Here is a 20,784-nt window from a genome sequence, read left to right as displayed (position 1 = left end):
TCCGGTATCTATGTTTCGAGCGGGGCTTAGAACTGACGATGCTTGCCCTAGATATTGTATATTTGCTCTCGGTCTTGAGGAGGCCCGCTCGCCACCAATATATAAATATGTCCTGTGCCTGACCGCCTTGGCCAAGGTCCTCATTGCCAGAAAATGGTTCGATGTCTTCTACCCGAATATCTACAACTGGAGGGCTCTGGTCAACGGGGTTAAGGGACATGAGCGATTCACATACAGATCTAGGGGCTCACTTGCCCCCTATGTGGCTAAGTGGAGTAGATGGACCTCCTCTAGATTTGTCCTGTCCGTTGATCCCCAGCAGGATCCAGTCGCACACTAATTCCTACTGCACGCGGAACCACCACTGACCCATCCCTCCCCCCTCCTGGTCTGAGTAGGTTGCGTCTCCTCTCTGCCTACATCTCAAAAATAACAATCTGGTTGCAGTTATGTACCCTTACCACAGTTGATTGTACCTTACATTCTCTTTTGTTTTTGTTTCTTTTCTTTAGTTAGGGGGGTGGGTATTATTCTACCATTGGGAATAGGGGTTAGCTTAAAGTTTAAAAAGGAAAAAGTAAATAAATTGACAATCCACTTGCACAACTGGTACAGGAATGTTGCCTACTTATGCGAACACCAACAACAAGAAGAGACTCAAACATGGACATTGCTGGACATGGCTTTTGTTTATTAACTCTCACTTGTTTTCTTGATATTTACAATTGTTCATTGTAATGCATACTAACTGTACAACTGTGCATCAATCAATTCTGCTAAATAAAAACTACACAATTTAAAAAAAATGTAGGAGGTGATCATAATTATGTAACTATACTGTGCATTCTGTCATTTGATGTGTAACAAGTTGTAGCCTTTGGGAAAAACATTTACTTTATTCAGAACATTTAAATGGCTTCTCTTCTGTGTGACTCCTCTGATGTACGACAAGCTGTGACATCCGCGAAAAACATTTGCTGCATTCAGAACATTTATATGGTTTCTCTCCTGTGTGAGTTCTCTGATGTACAACAAGATTTGACTTACGGGAAACATATTTGCCGCATTCAGAACATTTATATGGTTTCTCTCCTGTGTGACTCCTTTGATGTAAGATAAGATGTTGCATGGTCACAAAACATTTGCTACATTCAAAGCATTTATATGGTTTCTCTCCTGTGTGAGTCCTCTGATGTCTATCAAGCTGTGACCTCTGGGAAAAACATTTGCTGCATTCAGAACATTTATATGGCTTCTCTCCTGTGTGACTCCTCTGATGTCTATCAAGCTGTGACCTCTGGGAAAAACATTTGCTGCATTCAGAACATTTATATGGCTTCTCTCCTGTGTGAATCCTCTGATGTACGACAAGCTCTGACTTCTGGGAAAAACATTTGCTGCATTCAGAACATTTATATGGTTTCTCTCCTGTGTGACTCCTCTGATGTAGGACAAGATGTGACTTCTGAGAAAAACATTTGCTACAGTCAGAACATTTATATGGATTCTCTCCTGTGTGACTCCTCTGATGTCGGACAAGATCTGACTTCTGGGAAAAACATTTACTGCATTCAGAACATTTATATGGTTTCTCTCCTGTGTGACTCATCTGATGTCGGACAAGATCTGACTTCTGGGAAAAACATTTACTGCATTCAGAACATTTATATGGTTTCTCTCCTGTGTGACTCCTCTGATGTATAACAAGCTGTGACCTCTGGGAAAAACATTTGCTGCATTCAGAACATTTATATGGCTCCTCTCCTGTATGACTTCTTTGATGTAGGACAAGAATTGACTTACTGGAAAAACATTTATTGCATTCAGAACATGTATGTGGCTTCTGTCCCGTGTGATTTCTCTGATGTACAACAAGATTTGACTTACGGGAAAAATATTTGCCGCATTCAGAACATTTATATGGCTTCTCTCCTGTGTGACTCCTCTGATGTACCAGAAGATGTGATTCATATGTAAAGCCTTTGTCACACTCAGAGCACACATGTGGTATATCTCCTTTGTGACTCATCATGTTTGAAACAATTTTGAATGTTTGTTCTATCCAGAAAATAGTCGCTTTGGTTAATCCTCGGGTGTAAAATGAAATTAGGACTTTAGTTGGCTGGATCAGAGAACAATGTCCCTCTGAGCAGGATTTGGACTAATAATATTAGAAGATGCTGTACAATCGTCCTGTAAGAAATGTAAAAAGTAAAAGGTTAACATAGTTCAACTGTGATGTCAGAGTTATTGTGTATGGAGCATTATATATACAACAAATATTGGTCGCTGACCATTGTTTTTATATTCGTGTATGTTGCCAAAGTACTGGGACTATTTGCAGTCATACGCACAAAATGGAGCCCTCTATCGTCCTACAGCAGATACCAATATGTATATAGTACACATGGCCTATTAATGTTTCTATGACTATCGTATAACCCTCTTCCTCTGAGCATTACTGACCCTCTGTATTGACCACAGAGTAACTGCACTTTTGGCTCCCTTATCTACATGCAGACATGGGTGATGTAACCCCACTGATGGTGCAGTTTTCAGACCAGACGGCTTCATCCAATGGCTCTAGAAACATCTTACTGACGGGAACTTGTGGCAGAAAGATAAACACCCGAAGCAACACTCCCCATACATAGGGATAACACTCAAAGTGACAGTGACAGTGACAATGTTATGCAGGAAACCACAAAACACCGCTGTAAACCAAATATGGTTAAGGTCAATTATATGCAATAAGCATTAAGACAATGCACAGCTATTATTGTGGACTCAATAACAGTAACTGCAAAGGCATATACATCTTACTATCAACTACTTGCATAGAGCATAAAGGCAAACATTCAAATATAAACATCAAAATCCAATATATTAAGGCAAGCAACACTGTCAGTAAAAGGCTGTAATATCTGGACTGTCCGCAAGGTGATGTTACATCAGTCATGTGCCAGTTAAGGTTTTCAAATGAAACTGTGAAATGAAGCAAAGCTGTGCACAGTATATGTAATCCAAATTGGTATTATAAAACAAGCACTTATAGTGTAAAGCATACACCTCCAACAGGTGGTGCTATGGAGCAGTTATTTGCAATGTACAGCACAGGCTTCCAATGGAGAGTGCTGTGACTAAACAAAACCTCCTTGAACAGTCTGTCTCTGCTGCTATCATTAAGAGGTCCTGAAGGGCTTCTCCTTTTCAGGACATCTTTGCCTTCTCCTCTCTCCTGACCTCTGCCAGCCCCCTCTGCCCAAATGCACCAAAACAGTTTCCCACTCCTAGTGCTATACCGGTCTGAGTTCCTTAGTAGGGCTGTTGCCCAGAAACCAATCCAGGAAATTAACCCCCTGCAGCACTCCATCTAGTCTCATAGGCAGCCATTGTAGTCCACACAAACATCTTAAATCGGTATCCCAAGAGCAGGGTACAAATGTTCACCAGAGATGCCTGTCCTCAGGCATTACTTTGAAGAGAAAGTTCTGAGCAAAAATTCTTTGCAACATCACAGCAAACTTAAAACAACAAAATGCAATCAAGATAAACATAAACAGGTAATACATTTCTACTTTTCTGTCACATAAATGGCTAAGGGTCAAACAAGGGTATTTCCCCGTGGCTCCCATCCCTCCACCACAGGACTCCTTTCCCTCTGCAGTATAGGTTCTTTGAAGGTGCACATGGATTGTACTCTACATCACGGCATGAGGTCTGCAATGAGCATGTGATAAAACTATTACATCTTCTGGACCTTTGTATAGCATTCTGTATCCTAAATTCTATGTATACTGTCACAGTTTGCCTCGTGAGAACGTTGTGGACTAATGACATTTTGAAGGCAATGCTGCACTGTCTCATTCTGACCTTTTACAACTGGTCTCTCACTGGTTTCCAACAGTTTCCTTTGCTTTGGGACTTTAGGTTCTGGTGGTCGGGGCATCTGGTCAGGTCGGGGAGGTTTGTTGTTAAGCCTACCAGTCTCTCCATTAACTTCCTGTAGTCTTCTTCACCTCTGGCTGTCCTGATCATTGCTGTAATGCATGAAGTGTCGATATTCACTGTGGCCTGTTGCGTATTTTCGTTGCCTCCTACTGGAGCACCGCCAGGACCGGTTATGTTGATGGCCTTAACCCCCTCTTGCCAATGGTAAGTTCAAATTTGACCCATTCTCCACTTCATTGGCTCTGGAAGTAATTTTTTTCCATTGGGTCTTCTGAATGACTGTATAGTGAATGTATATGGTTTTCTTGTTGTCTGCTCTTCTTATGAAACCATAGCCACATGCTACACTAAACCAAAACACTTTGCCTGTCATCTTTTTGGTCATCGATCAGATGATACACTCACTCGTACTTGGTTTTGCAGCAGTACTCTTGGACCTGTATCTCTGGGTCGCTTTTCCCAAGATAGTCCTGGTCTCTTCATCCTTTTTGAGCATAGATCCGAGTGGTGGGGCTTCGTCCTGACCACCATGGGGCATTTGGGCAGTACCTCTCAATGTGTCCACTCTGGTGACATCCTCTACAGATTGGTCAGCCCTGCTGGTCAAACTGGTCGGTAGCCCGTCGGCCTGCTTCTCGAGTGACCTCCCCATCAGGGACAATTCCTTGCACAGTGTTCTTGTCTTGTAAGGGGTGGTACTCTGAGGATTTTCCTCCTTGGTTTGGTACTATAGTCAGCTCCATCACTCTGGTTCAGCCGCAATAACTGTGAGACGTCCTATTTAAAGTCTGAGAAGTAGCTGCCTGGTTGCTGTCGTTTCCACTTTTGCAGCTGCGATTGCTTCGATTTCCTTGCACTCCTTCTATAAATCCCAGGGGCCGATCAACTAGATTCTGCTTCCTGTCGACCAGATTTTTTTGGGGAGGAGGCAGTCTGGAGCAGGACACAGACGGGGCTAGCCCTGTACTTCAGGAGGGAGAGACTGTATCTGTGAGGAGTGACAGGGGCTGCAGCACTAGTGTCTTACCTCAGAAGACGGCTGACTGCTGCAGGTAATGTGTAACTAGCAGGGGAGGGAGAGAGACTATCTGTGAGGAGTGACAGGGGCTGCAGCGCTAGTTTCTAGTTATAGAAACAGCACAGGTGACTTAATTAGTGCCTCAATTATTTTGATTACCAATCTGTGCTGAAGCCTGGATATCACTAAATCTTGCACTGTTGCTGTGCCTTGAGGACTTACGGTGTGTACACACAAAGATTTGGCAAACGATCTGGGCGTTCCCAACGGATTGAAATGACCAATCGCTCAAATCGTTCCGTGTGTATGAACGATATATCGGACGATGCGTGTACCCGCCGGTCTTTGGTATAGGTCGCTGATCTTTCCTGCATGCAGAAAGATCAGCGACCAATCGTTAGCGATGTGTACCAATCGTTTCATGTGTATGCACGATGAACGATTTGGTAAGGCTGATTAACTGGCTCCCTCTCCCTCCACCATTGTTAAAGATCAATTGTTTGTGTGTAAGGGTTTGCTCAATCATTCATCATTGGACACCAAATCGTCTGTGCAGGAGTTTAGAGGAAATTGTTAAAGACATTGAATCGTTGCCCAAATCTATTTGTGTGTATGCACCTTTAGATAGGGAATGCCATCCCTACTGTTATAGGGGAACAAAGACACTATATTACAAACAGAAGTATCAGCAATCACCACTTTCTTATACCGCTTTTACACCAAAATCAGACCCGGGTTTTTCCCCCCATTTACACCACGGTGCCGACCCGGAATATTCCCAGGCCGGCACCATTTACACTACAGATGGGCGCAGGGTGTGGTGTTTGGAGAGGACATCTGCTGCTAAGCACACAGTGGGAAAGCAGATACCCAGGGAAACCCTGTGGGCGCTTCCCTCTATCATCTCTGAGTATCTCCTGTCACATACACTGTGTGGAGTGATTTAAACCATTAAGGTAACCACTCTGACCATCTGAGCAGGGTGGCACATGCACCCTAGGGACTACACAAAGAAGACATAGCTCTTCTACTTATCTCATTTTTACCTCAGGGTCCTATGATATTTTCAAAAACTTTGCTTTATGCTTAGAAATAGGTGATCGTATCCCATGATCTCACAGCTGTCAATTCAGCGTCTTATTATAAGCAGTAACACAGCCAGATGAATATTGTGGCTCACAGGATCAAATATTCAACTAATTGTGAATCCCACACAAATCCGGTTGTCACATACAAAACTGTATAAATATATATCTATCATAAGAAGGAAACAAAAGGAGCGCTTCATGGTGCAATATCGTTTTTAATAAAGAGATAATCTCAATAAAATTATCCACAGTGATTGAATACTTCTCATACCCCATTGTTGGCTAGAATACCACATGATTTAAAATACAATAGGTCACCTGCAATCAGCTAGCGTGTATCCACGGGGTCCTGATGTGGCGTCTGTGTCCAGCCAAACACTCCCGGCACCAGCAAGCAGCTCTCCTCTCCTACATGCCTAGCTAGTCAATGCGTCGGGTGGGTGTCACCCAAATGCGTTTCATCAGAGACTTAGTCTGGGGGGGGGGGGGGTCATACACACACATACATATGGAGGGCTACAAAAGCTCTCTGGCCCATTGTCAAGACCAGGGCTGGGCAATAGCGGCCCTCCAGATGTTGATGAACTACACATACCAGCATGCCTTGCATCAGTTTCAGCATGGCTACATAGCAAATCTAATGCAAAGCATCCTGGGATGTGTAGTTCATCAACAGCTGGAGGGCCACTGTTGCCCAGCCCGTGTCAAGACCGACAAAGATCTTCCAGGACTGAGGAGTAAAAGACCAATGCTGTGTTATACAACTATAGCAGCGCTTGACTACAATGAAAGTGTACTCCACAACAAGTATAATAAAGTTGTTATGTAATAAAATTTATATTGAAAACATTCACATGAATATTACAATAAAGATGAAAAAATAATAAAGAAAAACTGATTGACAAACTCAATCTCAGGATAGGATAAGATATTGCTCAATTTGAAGTTAAATGAGGTAAGTGCACATTACCAAATGAAACTCAGAGACGGATCACTGTTCCTGAATGATGGTCATTTGGAACAACACAAGTCCTCTCTATTATTACGGTGTCTTGGAATAGTGCTGCTGGAGGAATCTGTATATACATAAATACATATACACTACATGGAAGAAAGTCATTGGACACCACATGTCAACGGAAACCATGCGTTTATTTACAATCAATAGGGGGTAGGTCCGCCTTTTGCAGAAATAACAGCTTGGTTTTTGTGATCAGAGGCTTGTGAGCCGCAGCTCGACCATGATAACCAAGTGCGTTTCCTGTCCGTCATTTTATCAGCAAATGATCTGCTACGACACTTGCTTCCATATTTATACATGTAAGAAGAGTCGATATTCACTTTGTCAGGAAGACTCCATTATTTCAGAGTTAAACCAATGACTCTCTTCCACATAGATAGATACTATCTATCTAGTAGTAGTAGTAGTACGTTTATTTATAAGGCGCCACAAAGTGTCCGCAGCGCCGTACATAGCAAAAAAAAAAAAAAAAAATTATCTGTGTAGTGACCAATACTAAACAAACAAAAATTATACCAAAACTTTTTTATCAAAAATATGAGTGCCCCAACAAAGAGAGTCTACTTCTCTTTCATACATAGATGACAATAGGCACAGATTTAGTACTCTGTAATTTGGAAAAGCCATGGGAAGTTTTCTAATTTGCCATGTAATACTGAGATATGTCAAATAGCTAACACCCCATATACCTCTCAGCCTAAACCTAATCCCCCTTCTAAGGGTCTTGGCCTAACCTACCTTCCTCCAACCTGTCCCTGACCACCACTTCCCCCTGGCCTAAAGTCCCCTGCTAGTGCCTAAACCCGTGGTGTCAAACTCAAGGCCCTCAAGCTGTTGTGGAACTACATATCCCAGCATGCCCTGCCACAGATTTTCTACAGTGGATTGCTAAAATTGTGTTAGGGCATGCTGGGACATGTAGTTCCACAACAGCTGGAGGGCCCTGAGATTGACACCACTGGCCTAAAGCTAAACCCCACCTTCCCCGACCTAACCTGCCACACATACTTCCAAAGCATCCGGAATGCGCTTTACTTTTTCCACATTTTGTTATGTTACAGCCTTATTTAAAAAAAAAAAAAATTCCCCTCAAAGTTCTACACACAATACCCCATAATCAATGAAGGTTCTAGTGGGCATCCAACAGCTAACCCTTCTTTACACGATGGTCATATTGCATTATATAATGCAGCACCCCAACAGTCCAAAGTTATCCATGGCCACAGCTGACTTAAGTAGAACCTCAGCCAATTTGATTTAACTATTTCCTGCCAAAAAAATGGTAACGTGAATCCCAGTGGCTTAATGAGGGTTAAGTCAGGTATACACTAGACTATGTCTACCCAGCACAACCTATTAAGCAACGTGACCCGGCATCGCCAAGTGTATACACATTTGTCGATGCGAGTAGCAATGGTTGGGGGGGGGGGGGGGGGCATGCATTGCTAGCGGCATCCCCAATTGAGTTGCATGTCACATGCAGCCTAACTGACCCTCTCCATGCGGGAGAAAATGCTCCGTTTCTGGACTTCCCTGGTAATGTAGGATTGCCAGCACCTGTGGGGAGCTAGGTAAAAGTGTTTCACCACAGGTGCTGGCAATCATACATTACCAGGGAAGTCCAGGAACAGAGCATTTTCTCCCGCATGGAGAGGGTCAGGTAGGCAAGTATGAGCCTAACCGAGCCTGCATACTAATCCTATCCTCCCCCACAGCCTAAAGCCCAAACACCTCCTGCTTACTTACACTAGCCCTTACCTCACCCACAGCCTAACCCAGCACACATACTTACACTAGCCCTTACCTCACCCGCAGCCTAACACTAGCCCTTACCTCACCCAAAGCCTAACCCAGCCCGCATACTTACACTAGCTCGTACCTCACCCACAGCCTAACACCCAAACACCACTCTCAGCCTAACCCTAACCCAGCTTGCATACTTAAGTTTTACAACCCAGCAGTTGGGATTCTGGCAGCTTTGTGCGCACATCTTACATATTATACACTAAGTGCACGTCACCTGCCTACTGTGTGCTTATTGGTGATGGGAGGAGGAACCATCATATAGGTGTTACTGAGCGAGCTGCTGTGTGCGCACATCTTACATATTATACACTAAGTGCACGTCACTTTCCTACTGTGTGCTTATTGGTGATGGGAGGAGGAACTGTCATATAGGTGTTACTGAGCGAGCTGCTGTGTGCGCACATATTACACACTAAGTGCACGTCACTTTCCTACTGTGTGCTTATTGGTGATGGGAGGAAGAACTGTCATATAGGTGTTACTGAGCGAGCTGCTGTGTGCGCACATATTACATATTATACACTAAGTGCACATCACCTGCCTACTGTGTGCTTATTGGTGATGGGAGGAGGAACCGTCATATAGGTATGTTACTGAGCAAGCTGCTGTGTGCGCACATATTACATATTATACACTAAGTGCATGTCACTTTCCTACTGTGTGCTTATTGGTCATGGGAGGAGGAACGGTCATATAGGTATGTTACTGAGCGAGCTGCTGTGTGCGCACATATTAAATATTATACACTAAGTGCACGTCACTTTCCTACTGTGAGCTTATTGGTGATGGGAGGAGGAACAGTCATATAGGTATGTTACTGAGCGAGCTGCTGTGTGCGCACATCTTACATATTATACACTAAGTGCACGTCACCTGCCTACTGTGTGCTTATTGGTGATGGGAGGAGGAACCGTCATATAGGTATGTTACTGAGCGAGCTGCTGTGTGCGCACATATTACATATTATACACTAAGTGCACGTCACTTTCCTACTGTGTGCTTATTGGTCATGGGAGGAGGAACGGTCATATAGGTATGTTACTGAGCGAGCTGCTGTGTGCGCACATATTAAATATTATACACTAAGTGCACGTCACTTTCCTACTGTGTGCTTATTGGTCATGGGAGGAGGAACCGTCATATAGGTATGTTACTGAGCGAGCTGCTGTGTGCGCACATATTACATATTATACACTAAGTGCACGTCACTTTCCTACTGTGTGCTTATTGGTCATGGGAGGAGGAACGGTCATATAGGTATGTTACTGAGCGAGCTGCTGTGTGCGCACATATTAAATATTATACACTAAGTGCACGTCACTTTCCTACTGTGTGCTTATTGGTGATGGGAGGAGGAACAGTCATATAGGTATGTTACTGAGCGAGCTGCTGTGTGCGCACATCTTACATATTATACACTAAGTGCACGTCACCTGCCTACTGTGTGCTTATTGGTGATGGGAGGAGGAACCGTCATATAGGTATGTTACTGAGCGAGCTGCTGTGTGCGCACATATTACATATTATACACTAAGTGCACGTCACTTTCCTACTGTGTGCTTATTGGTCATGGGAGGAGGAACCGTCATATAGGTATGTTACTGAGCGCGCTGCTGTGTGCGCACATATTACATATTATACACTAAGTGCACGTCACTTTCCTACTGTGTGCTTATTGGTGATGGGAGGAGGAACCGTCATATAGGTATGTTACTGAGCGAGCTGCTGTGTGCGCACATCTTACATATTATACACTAAGTGCAAGTCACCTGCCTACTGTGTGCTTATTGCACACTGCCGCATCCCCATTGCCACATGAAGGTTTCCCTAATTCAGACATCATCTCCTGAGTAGGGATGGGTAATCATATGATGTTTCATCGGTAACATCGGATTTATGGTTCCAATGTTCGATGTTTAACCCTGCAATGTTGAGGATCCAATGTTTCATCACCATCGCAAGATTTCTCCCCCCGATGTTTTTCTCAATCTTCCAATGTTTTTTCTTTTGTGTTTGCAGCCAGCTCACTCTCTCCTTGATTTATATTCATTAAAAACTTAAGAGACTGATAAAAAAACATTAACAAACATGACAGTATCACTGCTGGCTGGGCTTTCATATGTGTGTGTGGCTGTGTGCTGCTGCTGTGGTTGGTAGCTGACAGTGAAAGACAGTCTGGCCAGCCATTCAGCAGCAGCACACAGGACAGCCCCACCCCTGCCTCACTGCAACTGGTGCTATTACTGAGTCACTGGTTGCTATGATGGCTGGCTCTGCAGCTTTTGGGAAAATTTGGGGGCCAGTTTGAAAGTGGACTGGAGTCTCCCCTTCCCCAAGTTCTATTATTCCCCTCCCAGTTTTTATTTTGATTTATCCACCTGTATTGTGAGGCCCATAATTTATGTACCTCAATAGTAGATTCCTATTTTGCTACAAAGAGTTTTTTTCAATGTACTATGTGATTGTTCTATGTAGTATGTTCTATGTTGCACCGTGTGTACAGTTTTTTTGTTATTTTCTATGATCAACATAAGTTATTAGCCTGTTGCTACAGTTAAAAATCTAGGTAAAAATAGCAGATTGTGAGTTGTTGCAATAAAGTTTTGATAGTTAGCGCTTCATGTTTTTTTCCTTCAGTAACAAATTTGATTTACCACAAAACATGAATCATATATCCACTGTGTGTGTATAACTGTAAGCCTCCAACAAGATAAACTTAATAGAGTGATTATTTATCATTTCAGAAGCTTATTAGTGTATTATATGCTTTGGTAACCAGTTTATTTAAAAAATATCGAAACATCGGTTAACATCGGGTTCACAGTACCAATGTTTAGGTCTAAATGATGTTTTTCAACCAATGTTGAAAAACATCATTTGATCGATGTTTTCTTTCGATGTCCCATCCCTACTCCTGAGCCCCTATAATACCCTAATGACCCAGAGCAGAGATTGGCAGAGCCATTATATGGGGAACAATATGGGTCTATGGGGAACGAGGCAGTGACCTCCTGATGGAGTTATCAATGGATGGAACATTCCAGTGGTTCCACCTCACGCTGCCAGTCTGTGCTCACTGCACTATGAGGCGCCTGTGTTATTACTTACAGTGCTGGCTGTGTCTGGGGGTAGATATTGGGTTATTACCCGCCCCCGTGCCCTCTGTCCTCCCACCCTCAGTACACATTACACGGTGCCCAGCACCAGGGTCCCCCCCCCACACACACAGCGGGACTCACCTCTCTCCCTCCACGCCGCGCTGCCCGTGATCCCGCCGCTTCCTGTCTCTGGCTCCGTCCCCAGATCTGTGAGCCTGAGGTAATAAAGCCGGGGCAGGGTACTCCCGGCAGAGGGGAGCAGAGTGGGCGGAGACACGCGACAACACGGAAGGTGAATGGGCGGGGCCACGCGCCACAGGGAAGGAGAATGTTCGGGGAGACAAGGAAGAGGGCAGGACACTGGGCGGGCGGGGACATGCGTAAGAGAGGTGTGGACTGGGCGGAGAAATGCAACAAAGGGGAGGAGACTAGGTGGGGACACGATGATTCTGCTTTGTCCCATCGCTGAGACTGGCAGAGCTGGTTTCCCGCCGCCGGGGCTTCTGCTGACGTCACCTGGGCATAACCTTGCGGCAGGGAATAGGGATTGTGCCGCTGATCCACCATGATCCTCCTGCTCTGTGACATAGGGGGGGGGGGGAGTGAACTGGTGCTGTGTGTGTGGGGGGGGGATGTACTGCCGCTGGGTATGCCCCCCCATGCGCTTTGGTGCTGCGTGGGGGGGGGGGGGAGTGCACTGGTGCTGTGTGTGTGTGGGGGGGGGGTATACTGCCGCTGGGTATGGGGGGTGGGTGTGCTCTGGTGCCATGGGGGGGGGGAGTGAACTGGTGCTGCGTGTGTGTGTGTGGGGGGGGGATGTACTGCCGCTGGGTATGCCCCCCCATGCGCTTTGGTGCTGCGTGTGGGGGGGGGGGGGGAGTGCACTGGTGCTGTGTGTGGGGGGGGGGGGTATACTGCCACTGGGTATGGGGGGTGGGTGTGCTCTGGTGCCACATGTGGGGGAGTGGGGAAGAGTGTGCAGGAGCCAGAGCACCTTTTTATAAAGGAGTCTGCATTAAGCTGCCTGATAACATTTTGTTTATGTGTTAGTCAGACACCAGTGCTGCCACTCCATCACCTGGGCGCCGGTGGCTGGAGCCGGATGCTGGGGACAGGTAAGGCGTCTGTGTGAGGCGGCAGCTCCGGCGAAGGGGGTTGTTAATCTGCGCTGGCAGCTTGTGTTTGGCTACTCCATTCCCCCACTACACCACCAGGAAAGCCAGGTAGCAGGCACACACCGCCAGTAGCGGAGCAGCCCAGCAGCGTTGCCGGAGCCCTCTCCCTGCTGCCTTACTGTCATTGTGCTGGGGGCCATTTTCCCTGAGGCTCTGTCAGCAAGGGAAGGTGGTCTCTCCGAGTTAGCCCCTCCCTGGGGTGCATTTCACACCCACAGCTGCACCTAACCCCCCCACGCACAACACCCCCCTCAGTTCTCACCCGCGCACTCCCCGTGCCCCCATTCTCCATCTCATCCACCCAATGGCTGCGCACCCCCCCCCCCCCCTCAGTTCTCACCCATGGCTGCTCCCGTCACCCCTCCTCATCTGGGGCTGCCCCCACCACCCCCGGTTCTCATCCATGGCTTCACCTGCGCACCCACTTCTCAGCCCTGCGGCTGCACCCCCACTCCCCAATTCTCACCTGCGGCTGCTTCCCCGCTGGCCGCCACCCCCTCTTCTCCACCCCATCATCTCACCCACTGTTGCTCCATCTCGTCAGCTAACCCCACCCCCATCCATCTCTTTCCTCTTTTTCGCTCTCCCCACTCTTTTTCTAGTCAGCTCACCCTCTCCCCTTCTAGCCTTGTCTCCTCACCCTATTTTGCCTCTAACCCCAGTCAGCTCACCCTGTGTCTCTCCACCCCAGTCAGCTCACCCTGTGTCTCTCCACCCCAGTCAGCTCACCCTGTGTCTCTCCACCCAGGTCAGCTCCCCACACCTCATATATCCTATCTTTTCACTCTCTCCTTGTCCCTTTTTCCCTCTCATCTGAAATAGTGACCCTCTTATACCCCTTTTACACCAGAGCTGCTCCTCCGGGCCGGGGCTTGGTGTAAAAGGAGAGAAAAAAATAACTCTGGTCCTGTTACCCGGTGTCCGACCCGGCAAATGTTCAGGGTCGGACACGGGGGTTTCCCGAAGTCAGGGACCGTGTAAATGGGTAACCCGGGTCATCTAACCCAGGGATTCATTTCCTCCAATCAGGGAGCCCCAGACCGCAGCGCCCTGAGGTCAGTCTGGGGGTTGGGCAGGGGCTGTGTACAACCTCCACTGCGGTACTATGCAGACAGCAACAGAGGTGAATGGATGCCTGTGTGCGGCATCCATTCACCTCATGGACGGAGGCTGGAGGCAGCCCAGCAGCTTACCTGGGTGCTGGTCTTGCCCAACATGTCAGCGTTGCGGGGGTGACGGACGGCGAGTTTCCCAGCACTTAGTGATGATGTCATCTCAGAGCGCCGGCTCAGGGCCCGAATTCACCGGTGCCGCACACCCGGCATAATGCAAAAGGGAACAACTGCCGGGTCGCATCCGGGTTCCAAAAACCCGGGTGCGACCTGGCAGTTTTGGTGTAAAAGTGGTATTAGCCTGTCCCCTCTCACCTCATCCTCCACTCTAAGCTCGCTATCACCTCCTTCCTCCCTCTCATCTCAATCCTTTCTCTGACTCGCCTCTCCCTCTTTTTCTCACCCCCATCTGTCCTCTTTTCTGCTCCTTCCCCTTTTCTCCTCTTTCTTTTTTTTTCTCTCCCCTGCTCTCATCCACCCTGTCTGTTGCCTCATCTCTCTCCTGCTGTCTTTTTTTCTCTCATTTCCTCTTTTTCCATGATTCCTGGGTTCGCATCTGCCACCTCTTGCGGGAGACCAGAGCCACGGACCACTGGGACCCCCCCTGCCATCTCCCATGGGAGCTTGAGCCACGCACCGCTGGGACCCACCTGCCACCTCCCATGGGAGTCCGGAGCTGCGCACTGCTGGGACCTGTCTGCTACCTCTCGCGGGAAGCCAGAACTGCACACCACTGGTAGGTTGAACAGGACAGAGGACGTGGAGGACCAGCAGAGCCACTAAGTATATATACACTGTCACCTCTTTCTTCTGACTGTCCCCTCACTCCCCCACTTCTCTATCTCGGTTACTCACTGTGCCCTATTACCCACTCTTAATAGGGAGCCACCCCATCTTTCCTCTTTTTCGCTTTCCCCACTCCTTTTCTATAGTCAGCTCACCCTCTCCCCTTCTATCCTTGTCTCCTCACCCTATTTTTGCCTCACCCCCTCTAGCCCCATAAGCTCACCCTCTCTCTCCTCACCCCCTCTTGCCTCATATCCCCCTCTTGACCCGTCACCTTCCCCCTCATTTCACTTCTCCACCCACCCCACATCTTTACTCTTTTTCGCTCTCTTCGTTTTCCCAAAACACGTGGAACAAAATGATTTGGGGTTCCCCGTATTTTGATAACCAGAACTGGGCCAAAACAGTCCGCTGATTGGCTGGGGGAGGACTGGGTATCTGACGTCATCGGCAAATTCCCTAGTTCATTGCAGGATCCCTAAGTGTATACTTGGGGATTTTCCTGTTCGTATGGATACCAGACAGCGGTTTGTTTTTTTAACCCTTGGATGCCTAGGTGGAACGAAGAGGAAGCTATCTACATTGGATTGGTTGGTGAGTATAATTTACTTCCACTTACACCTATGGATTCTCCTGGAGAAGAGGATGGGCCTACAGTGGAACCTATAGTCCTGCGGTAGCCAACCCTAGTCCTCGAGAGCTACCAACAGTGCATGTTTTGCAGGTCTCCTCACAGAATCACAAGTGAGCTAATAAGCTCCATCTGTGTATCTTTTAAAATGTGTCAGTGATTAATGAGTGCAGCTGTGCAGCAGCTAGGTTGTCTGGAAAATTTGAACTGTTGGTAGCTCTCGAGGGCTAGGGTTGGCTACCACTGCTATAGTCAAATATGTATGAGTGATTGCAGTATAAATTCATTTTCTTTTCTAAAGGCATGTGTGTCTTTTATTTGACTATTTAAGTTGTAGAACTACAATTACCAGTGGGCTTTTTAATACCTGCATGCATGTGGTTCTCCAAATCCCTGCATGCGGGAGAGGCTTGTTGGGACTTGTAGTTCCACAGCATAACCCGGTAGTTTATTTTTACACCAAAATATCAGCCCGGTGCCCAGGGGCACTGGGGACAGCCCTGGGCTTCAGCCTGGGCAGGGGGTAGCCTGGGGGGACCCCTTTTTGGGGGTTCCCCCCCCCCAGCCCAGGCTGACCAGTCAGGGGTTAATGCTTTGGCCGGGGGACCTTGTTTAAACAAGTCTGCTGACTGTTTGGGCCCAAAACTGGTTATCAAAATATGGTAACCCCCTATTCATTTTGTCCCCCATACTTTGGGTACCAGGACCAGCCCATGAGCCTGGTGCTGGCTATAGAAATATTGGGACACCCCAAATTGTTGGCCTCCCTGTGTTTCTACAACCAAGATTGGCTCTATGAGACCGGAGCTGGTTAAAGCCGTGCAGGGGGATTGCAGGATATATTTTAAATGTATTATTTTTTTACATGGAGAAGCCTGCATGGATCTGACTGATCTGTACAGGCTAATCACAAAAAAGGACCAATTTTTGTGGACTCACTCATCCCTCCACAGAAATAATTTTTTAAATTAAAAATGTAAAGCTTTATTAACATAATTTATTAAAAATACCCTTGCGAGCCCTATTAGATACTGTAGATCGAAAACTTCTGCTATTTCCCTCCCTAGGGTGGGCATTCCTCTATTCACTAAGATGCTGGGTCTGGTAGATGTATGGTGCGCTACACACCCCACAGACAGGGATTACACCTGCCTTTCTGCCGAGTATGGCTCTCTCTCACGCATAGACTACCTGTTCTTCTCCCACACTCTCTTCCCCCTGTTGACTGCTTCCACCATTTCCCCTATCTTTCTCTCTGCCCATTCTGTGGTTGCCTCCACCTTATCTTTCCCTGAGGACCCCGGTTCGTCTAAATTATGGAGATTTCCGTCTAGATTCAGCAAATCCATCAAATTTCAAACTATGTTGGAATCTGCGTGGGAGGACTTCTCTTCTAACAATGATGAGACCACGCTGGCCAATCCACCCTTGTTCTGGATGACAGACAAATCGGTGCTCAGATGTGCGATAATGTCCTTCACTGCAGCCTCCAATAGAGAATACTCCAAAAAATATGTATTACTGACTCCTTTCAAAAATTTAAGACACCCCCTTCCCCCCTCCATAGGCAGCAATATTTACTGGCTAAAACACATTTTGATAAGTACTTAGCAGAGATGGGAGATTGGTATCTTTTTACTGTTAACTATAGGTTCCACAAATTTGGGAACAAAACAGGCCGCTGTCACGATCCGGGTATTAAAGCAAACCATCTTACCAGCTAAGTGCCTGCACAGGCTCAGCTTGCGTTACAAGTCCCGATACAGCCGGCATCCTGAGCGCAGTGCGCCTCCGTGTCAGTCATCCAGCAGTCCTCTCAGCGCTGCTGAGTCTGCGGCTGCGCGGTGCACCGCTCCTCACCCGCAGTAACAGTATCCTTTACCCTGCAAGTTCCGTGACCGACGCCATTGCTCCCGGCCACAAGCATGGTGTTCACAAACATACTTTCCCGTCTTAGCCAGTCATGGTGGCTGCCATGATGTTGTCAGTCACATGTCTGGTTCTTCCAATCCGGCAATGAGTTGATCTCCCAGGTTACCTGCCTGGCCAATCCAGGCCAAGCCATGGGTATAAGTATATATATATATATAGGTGTGTGTTGCGCAATTAGTGGCAGCTGACCCAGGGTTTTGTCACAAACCCCAAATAGTATAATAAAGAAATGGTTTTGTGTCAGCGCCTTCTGTTTTAATAATTCTTAACACGGTTCTCTTAAAAAATATATAAATTTAATAATTATAATAAAAAATATATCAATGAATACATACAATTATACATATAAAATACAATTTAAAATGAAAAATCTAGTATTGAACCAGGTCACTTGTATGCTGTGGATGGGATCAGCAATATGAGAGTCGACTCTCATATTGCTGATCCCATCCACATCATACAAGTGACCTGGTTCAACCTTTCTATCCTGAGACGTCCACCTCCCCAAAAAAACATCTTGGACAATCTTCATTTTGGGTTATCAAGCTTATCCCTAATTATCCAAGGAGAAGGAAAGGAGGACAGTCGATTCAGGACCCTTGAGCCTTTGAAATTATAAGGCAAACCGAACCTCATTTTTCGTCACAAGCGAATTGATTGGCCAAAACAACAAGCGCCAAAGGATGGTAATATAATTCATCAGCAATCTTTTACCCCTAGTACGGGACTGTGTGATATACCTCACAAATTCAAAAGCCACCTATTACTAATTGATTCACATCAATACTAGATTTTTCATTTTAAATTGTATTTTATATGTATAATTGTATGTATTCATTGATATATTTTTTATTATAATTATTAAATTTATATATTTTTTTAAGAGAACCATGTTAAGAATTATTAAAACAGAAGGCGCTGACACAAAACCATTTCTTTATGGGTATAAGTATCCTGGGAGCTCTCATCTCAGTGCTTCATTTGTCATCCTGCTATGCAAGTGTTTGTCTGCTGGTATTCTCTCGCTGCTGCAGTGTTCCATCCGGGTGCTCCAGGTTGCCGTGTCCATCCAGGCTCATCATTGCCTGCGTCCATCCGGGCTCACCATCGCCTGTGTCTAAGCCGGGTCTCCTGTCCGGTGCCATCCAGGTTCCCTGTGACATCACCTGTGATTCCACCTGCCGCAGATCCACTTACCAGCTTCAGCCTAGATCCAATGTTCTACCATCGATCCTGACCGATACTCCGGTTATCCTCCGCTGTCTCCATCCGTTCCATCCAGATTCCACAGCCTTCATCATCTCCGCATCCCTGGTCTGATACTCCGGATACCACACTCCATCCGATGTTCCACCATCGAATCCATATCGGTGCAAGTAGTTGTTTCACCTTATCAGTGACTGTTATTTACCATTCCATCGGTTCACAACTGCTTGTACCATCTTCCTTCAATAAACCTGTTGTATTCAGGGTTCGCAAATACTCGCTATAGCGAGTATTTTACCCACTTTGGAGCACCAGGGACTCATTTTTTATGAATAGCTGGGTCCCCTGGGACCCACCCATTTCGGCGTGCACGCCGTGTTAATATGTGTGACAAGGGCGGAGGGATCTGTTTCCCCCCTCAGTGGTGATGCGACCGTGACACAGCGTGACTTACGGCCGCTTCACACATCTGCTGGGTCCCTATTACCGCAGGTCATAGGCATCAGTGCACGGAACCCACGTAAGCTGGCTGGAGCCAACACCAGAAGCAGCTGCTCAGCATGGGAACAGCACTGCGGCTGGTGTGAGGACAGAGCACGAGGAACTGAAACCAGCATTGGGGGCCAGAACCAGGGAGGATGTGACCGTGAGGACGGAGCAGACCCGGGCAGGAAGTAGAGGTAAGAGGGGTGCGTGGTCCATTTAGCAGGCTGCTTGGCTGTGTCATGTAAAGGGATTTATTGCTAGCAGGACTCGGGCTGCAGACTTCCCTCCTCCTCTCCTACCTCACGGTGCTGCTCTCGTGTGTCACTGTCACCTCATCCAGGCTCTGAGTGGTGGCTGTTAATGGCCCACTTGTCCCCTCCTCCCCTCACTGCACAGCTGGCAGAGAGGCTGCAGCTCACCAATTAACGCTTAACAGGCAGAGCTGCCTGTAGGAGAGGAGCCTATAGACTCTGCTGGGATTTCACTAACCCTATCCCTCCTGTTCCTGCTGCCATTACTTTTACTATCGTGATTGGTGCAGCACAGGTGTCCCTATTCCTTTTTAGTATATGTGTATCGCTTTATGTGAGTAGGCAAATTGCCAATTGATTCCCCCCCCCCCCCCCAACCCACAATAGCCACAGTTTTGGGGTGCCCAAATCTATGTTTGCTTACAAAAAAAAAAAAAAATAGGCTCAGGGTATATGCCATATGGAAGAGAGGAGGAGGCTTCTGTATGTGCCATGCTGGGGAAGGGGAGAGGAGGCTTTATTCCGTTGGGACCCAGAAAAGGTCAAGTAGGACCCCGATTTTTGTAAGTAAGGGGTCCCTGGGACCCATCATTTTTGGGGATTTTCGCGATCACTGTGTATTTTACCTACTGCCTGATTCTTACTCTGGGTGCACTGTCATGCTCATATGCACAAGGATCTCCTATAGCCTGCCCGGTTCCAATACCGATCTAGACCCCTACCAGAGGTCTTTGTCTCTTCGACTCAGACCCCTGGTGTGACAGCCGCCTTCTCACCAATCTGCTGAAGGGCTATCAAAAACCTGCTGTTGTACATCCCCTACGCCGACTGGAGGGCAAATAGCCTCCACCAACAAACAAATAGCAAAAATGGTACTTATGTATTATCTGGGCTCCCATGTTAAATGAACCCCATTTTTTCATACCCCTACTATCCAACTACGCATGGAGTTGATTTTATATAGTGTGTCGAGCGCAGCGAGCCACCGTGCCCGAAGCGTGGCGAGCGGACGCGGTCTCATAAGAAAAACGGGAGCCCAGATATTACATAAGTACCGCAAAAATAATGCAGCTTTTTTATAAGGACCTTTATGCCATGTCCCAACCCTCCCATGACCCCCAACCCCCTGTCCCGGATCCCATCAGAAAATTATGGGATACATTACCTTTCCCTGAAGTGACACCCGAAATGGCGGTCTCATTACAAGCTCCTATTACATTGGA

General features: G+C 46.8%; 1 protein-coding gene across 2 annotated transcripts in view; it reads right to left on the bottom strand.

Annotated features, from left to right (window-relative positions):
• Positions 1–383: 383 nt before the first annotated feature.
• LOC146075893 (uncharacterized) overlaps positions 384–20,784 on the bottom strand; it is a 150,460-nt gene continuing 130,059 nt past the window's right edge. The window contains exons 1-2 of one of the 2 annotated variants that reach the window (XM_083185570.1): positions 12,124–12,234; positions 384–2,193 (exon numbers count right to left, since the gene is read on the bottom strand). In XM_083185570.1, the coding sequence (XP_083041696.1) occupies positions 896–2,032 (1,137 nt within the window). In that variant the 5' untranslated portion in view covers positions 2,033–2,193; positions 12,124–12,234 and the 3' untranslated portion in view covers positions 384–895. Of the gene's footprint in view, positions 2,194–12,123; positions 12,235–20,784 lie in introns of those variants that run through there. The other variant, XM_083185571.1, reaches the window with a different exon arrangement.

The sequence above is a fragment of the Crinia signifera genome, chromosome 4 (assembly GCF_055691185.1).
Source record: "Crinia signifera chromosome 4, ASM5569118v1, whole genome shotgun sequence".
Taxonomy (NCBI): Eukaryota; Metazoa; Chordata; class Amphibia; order Anura; family Myobatrachidae; genus Crinia; species Crinia signifera.
The sequence above is the reverse complement of the archived record's forward strand: the minus strand, read 5'-3'. Positions and strand labels throughout refer to the sequence as shown.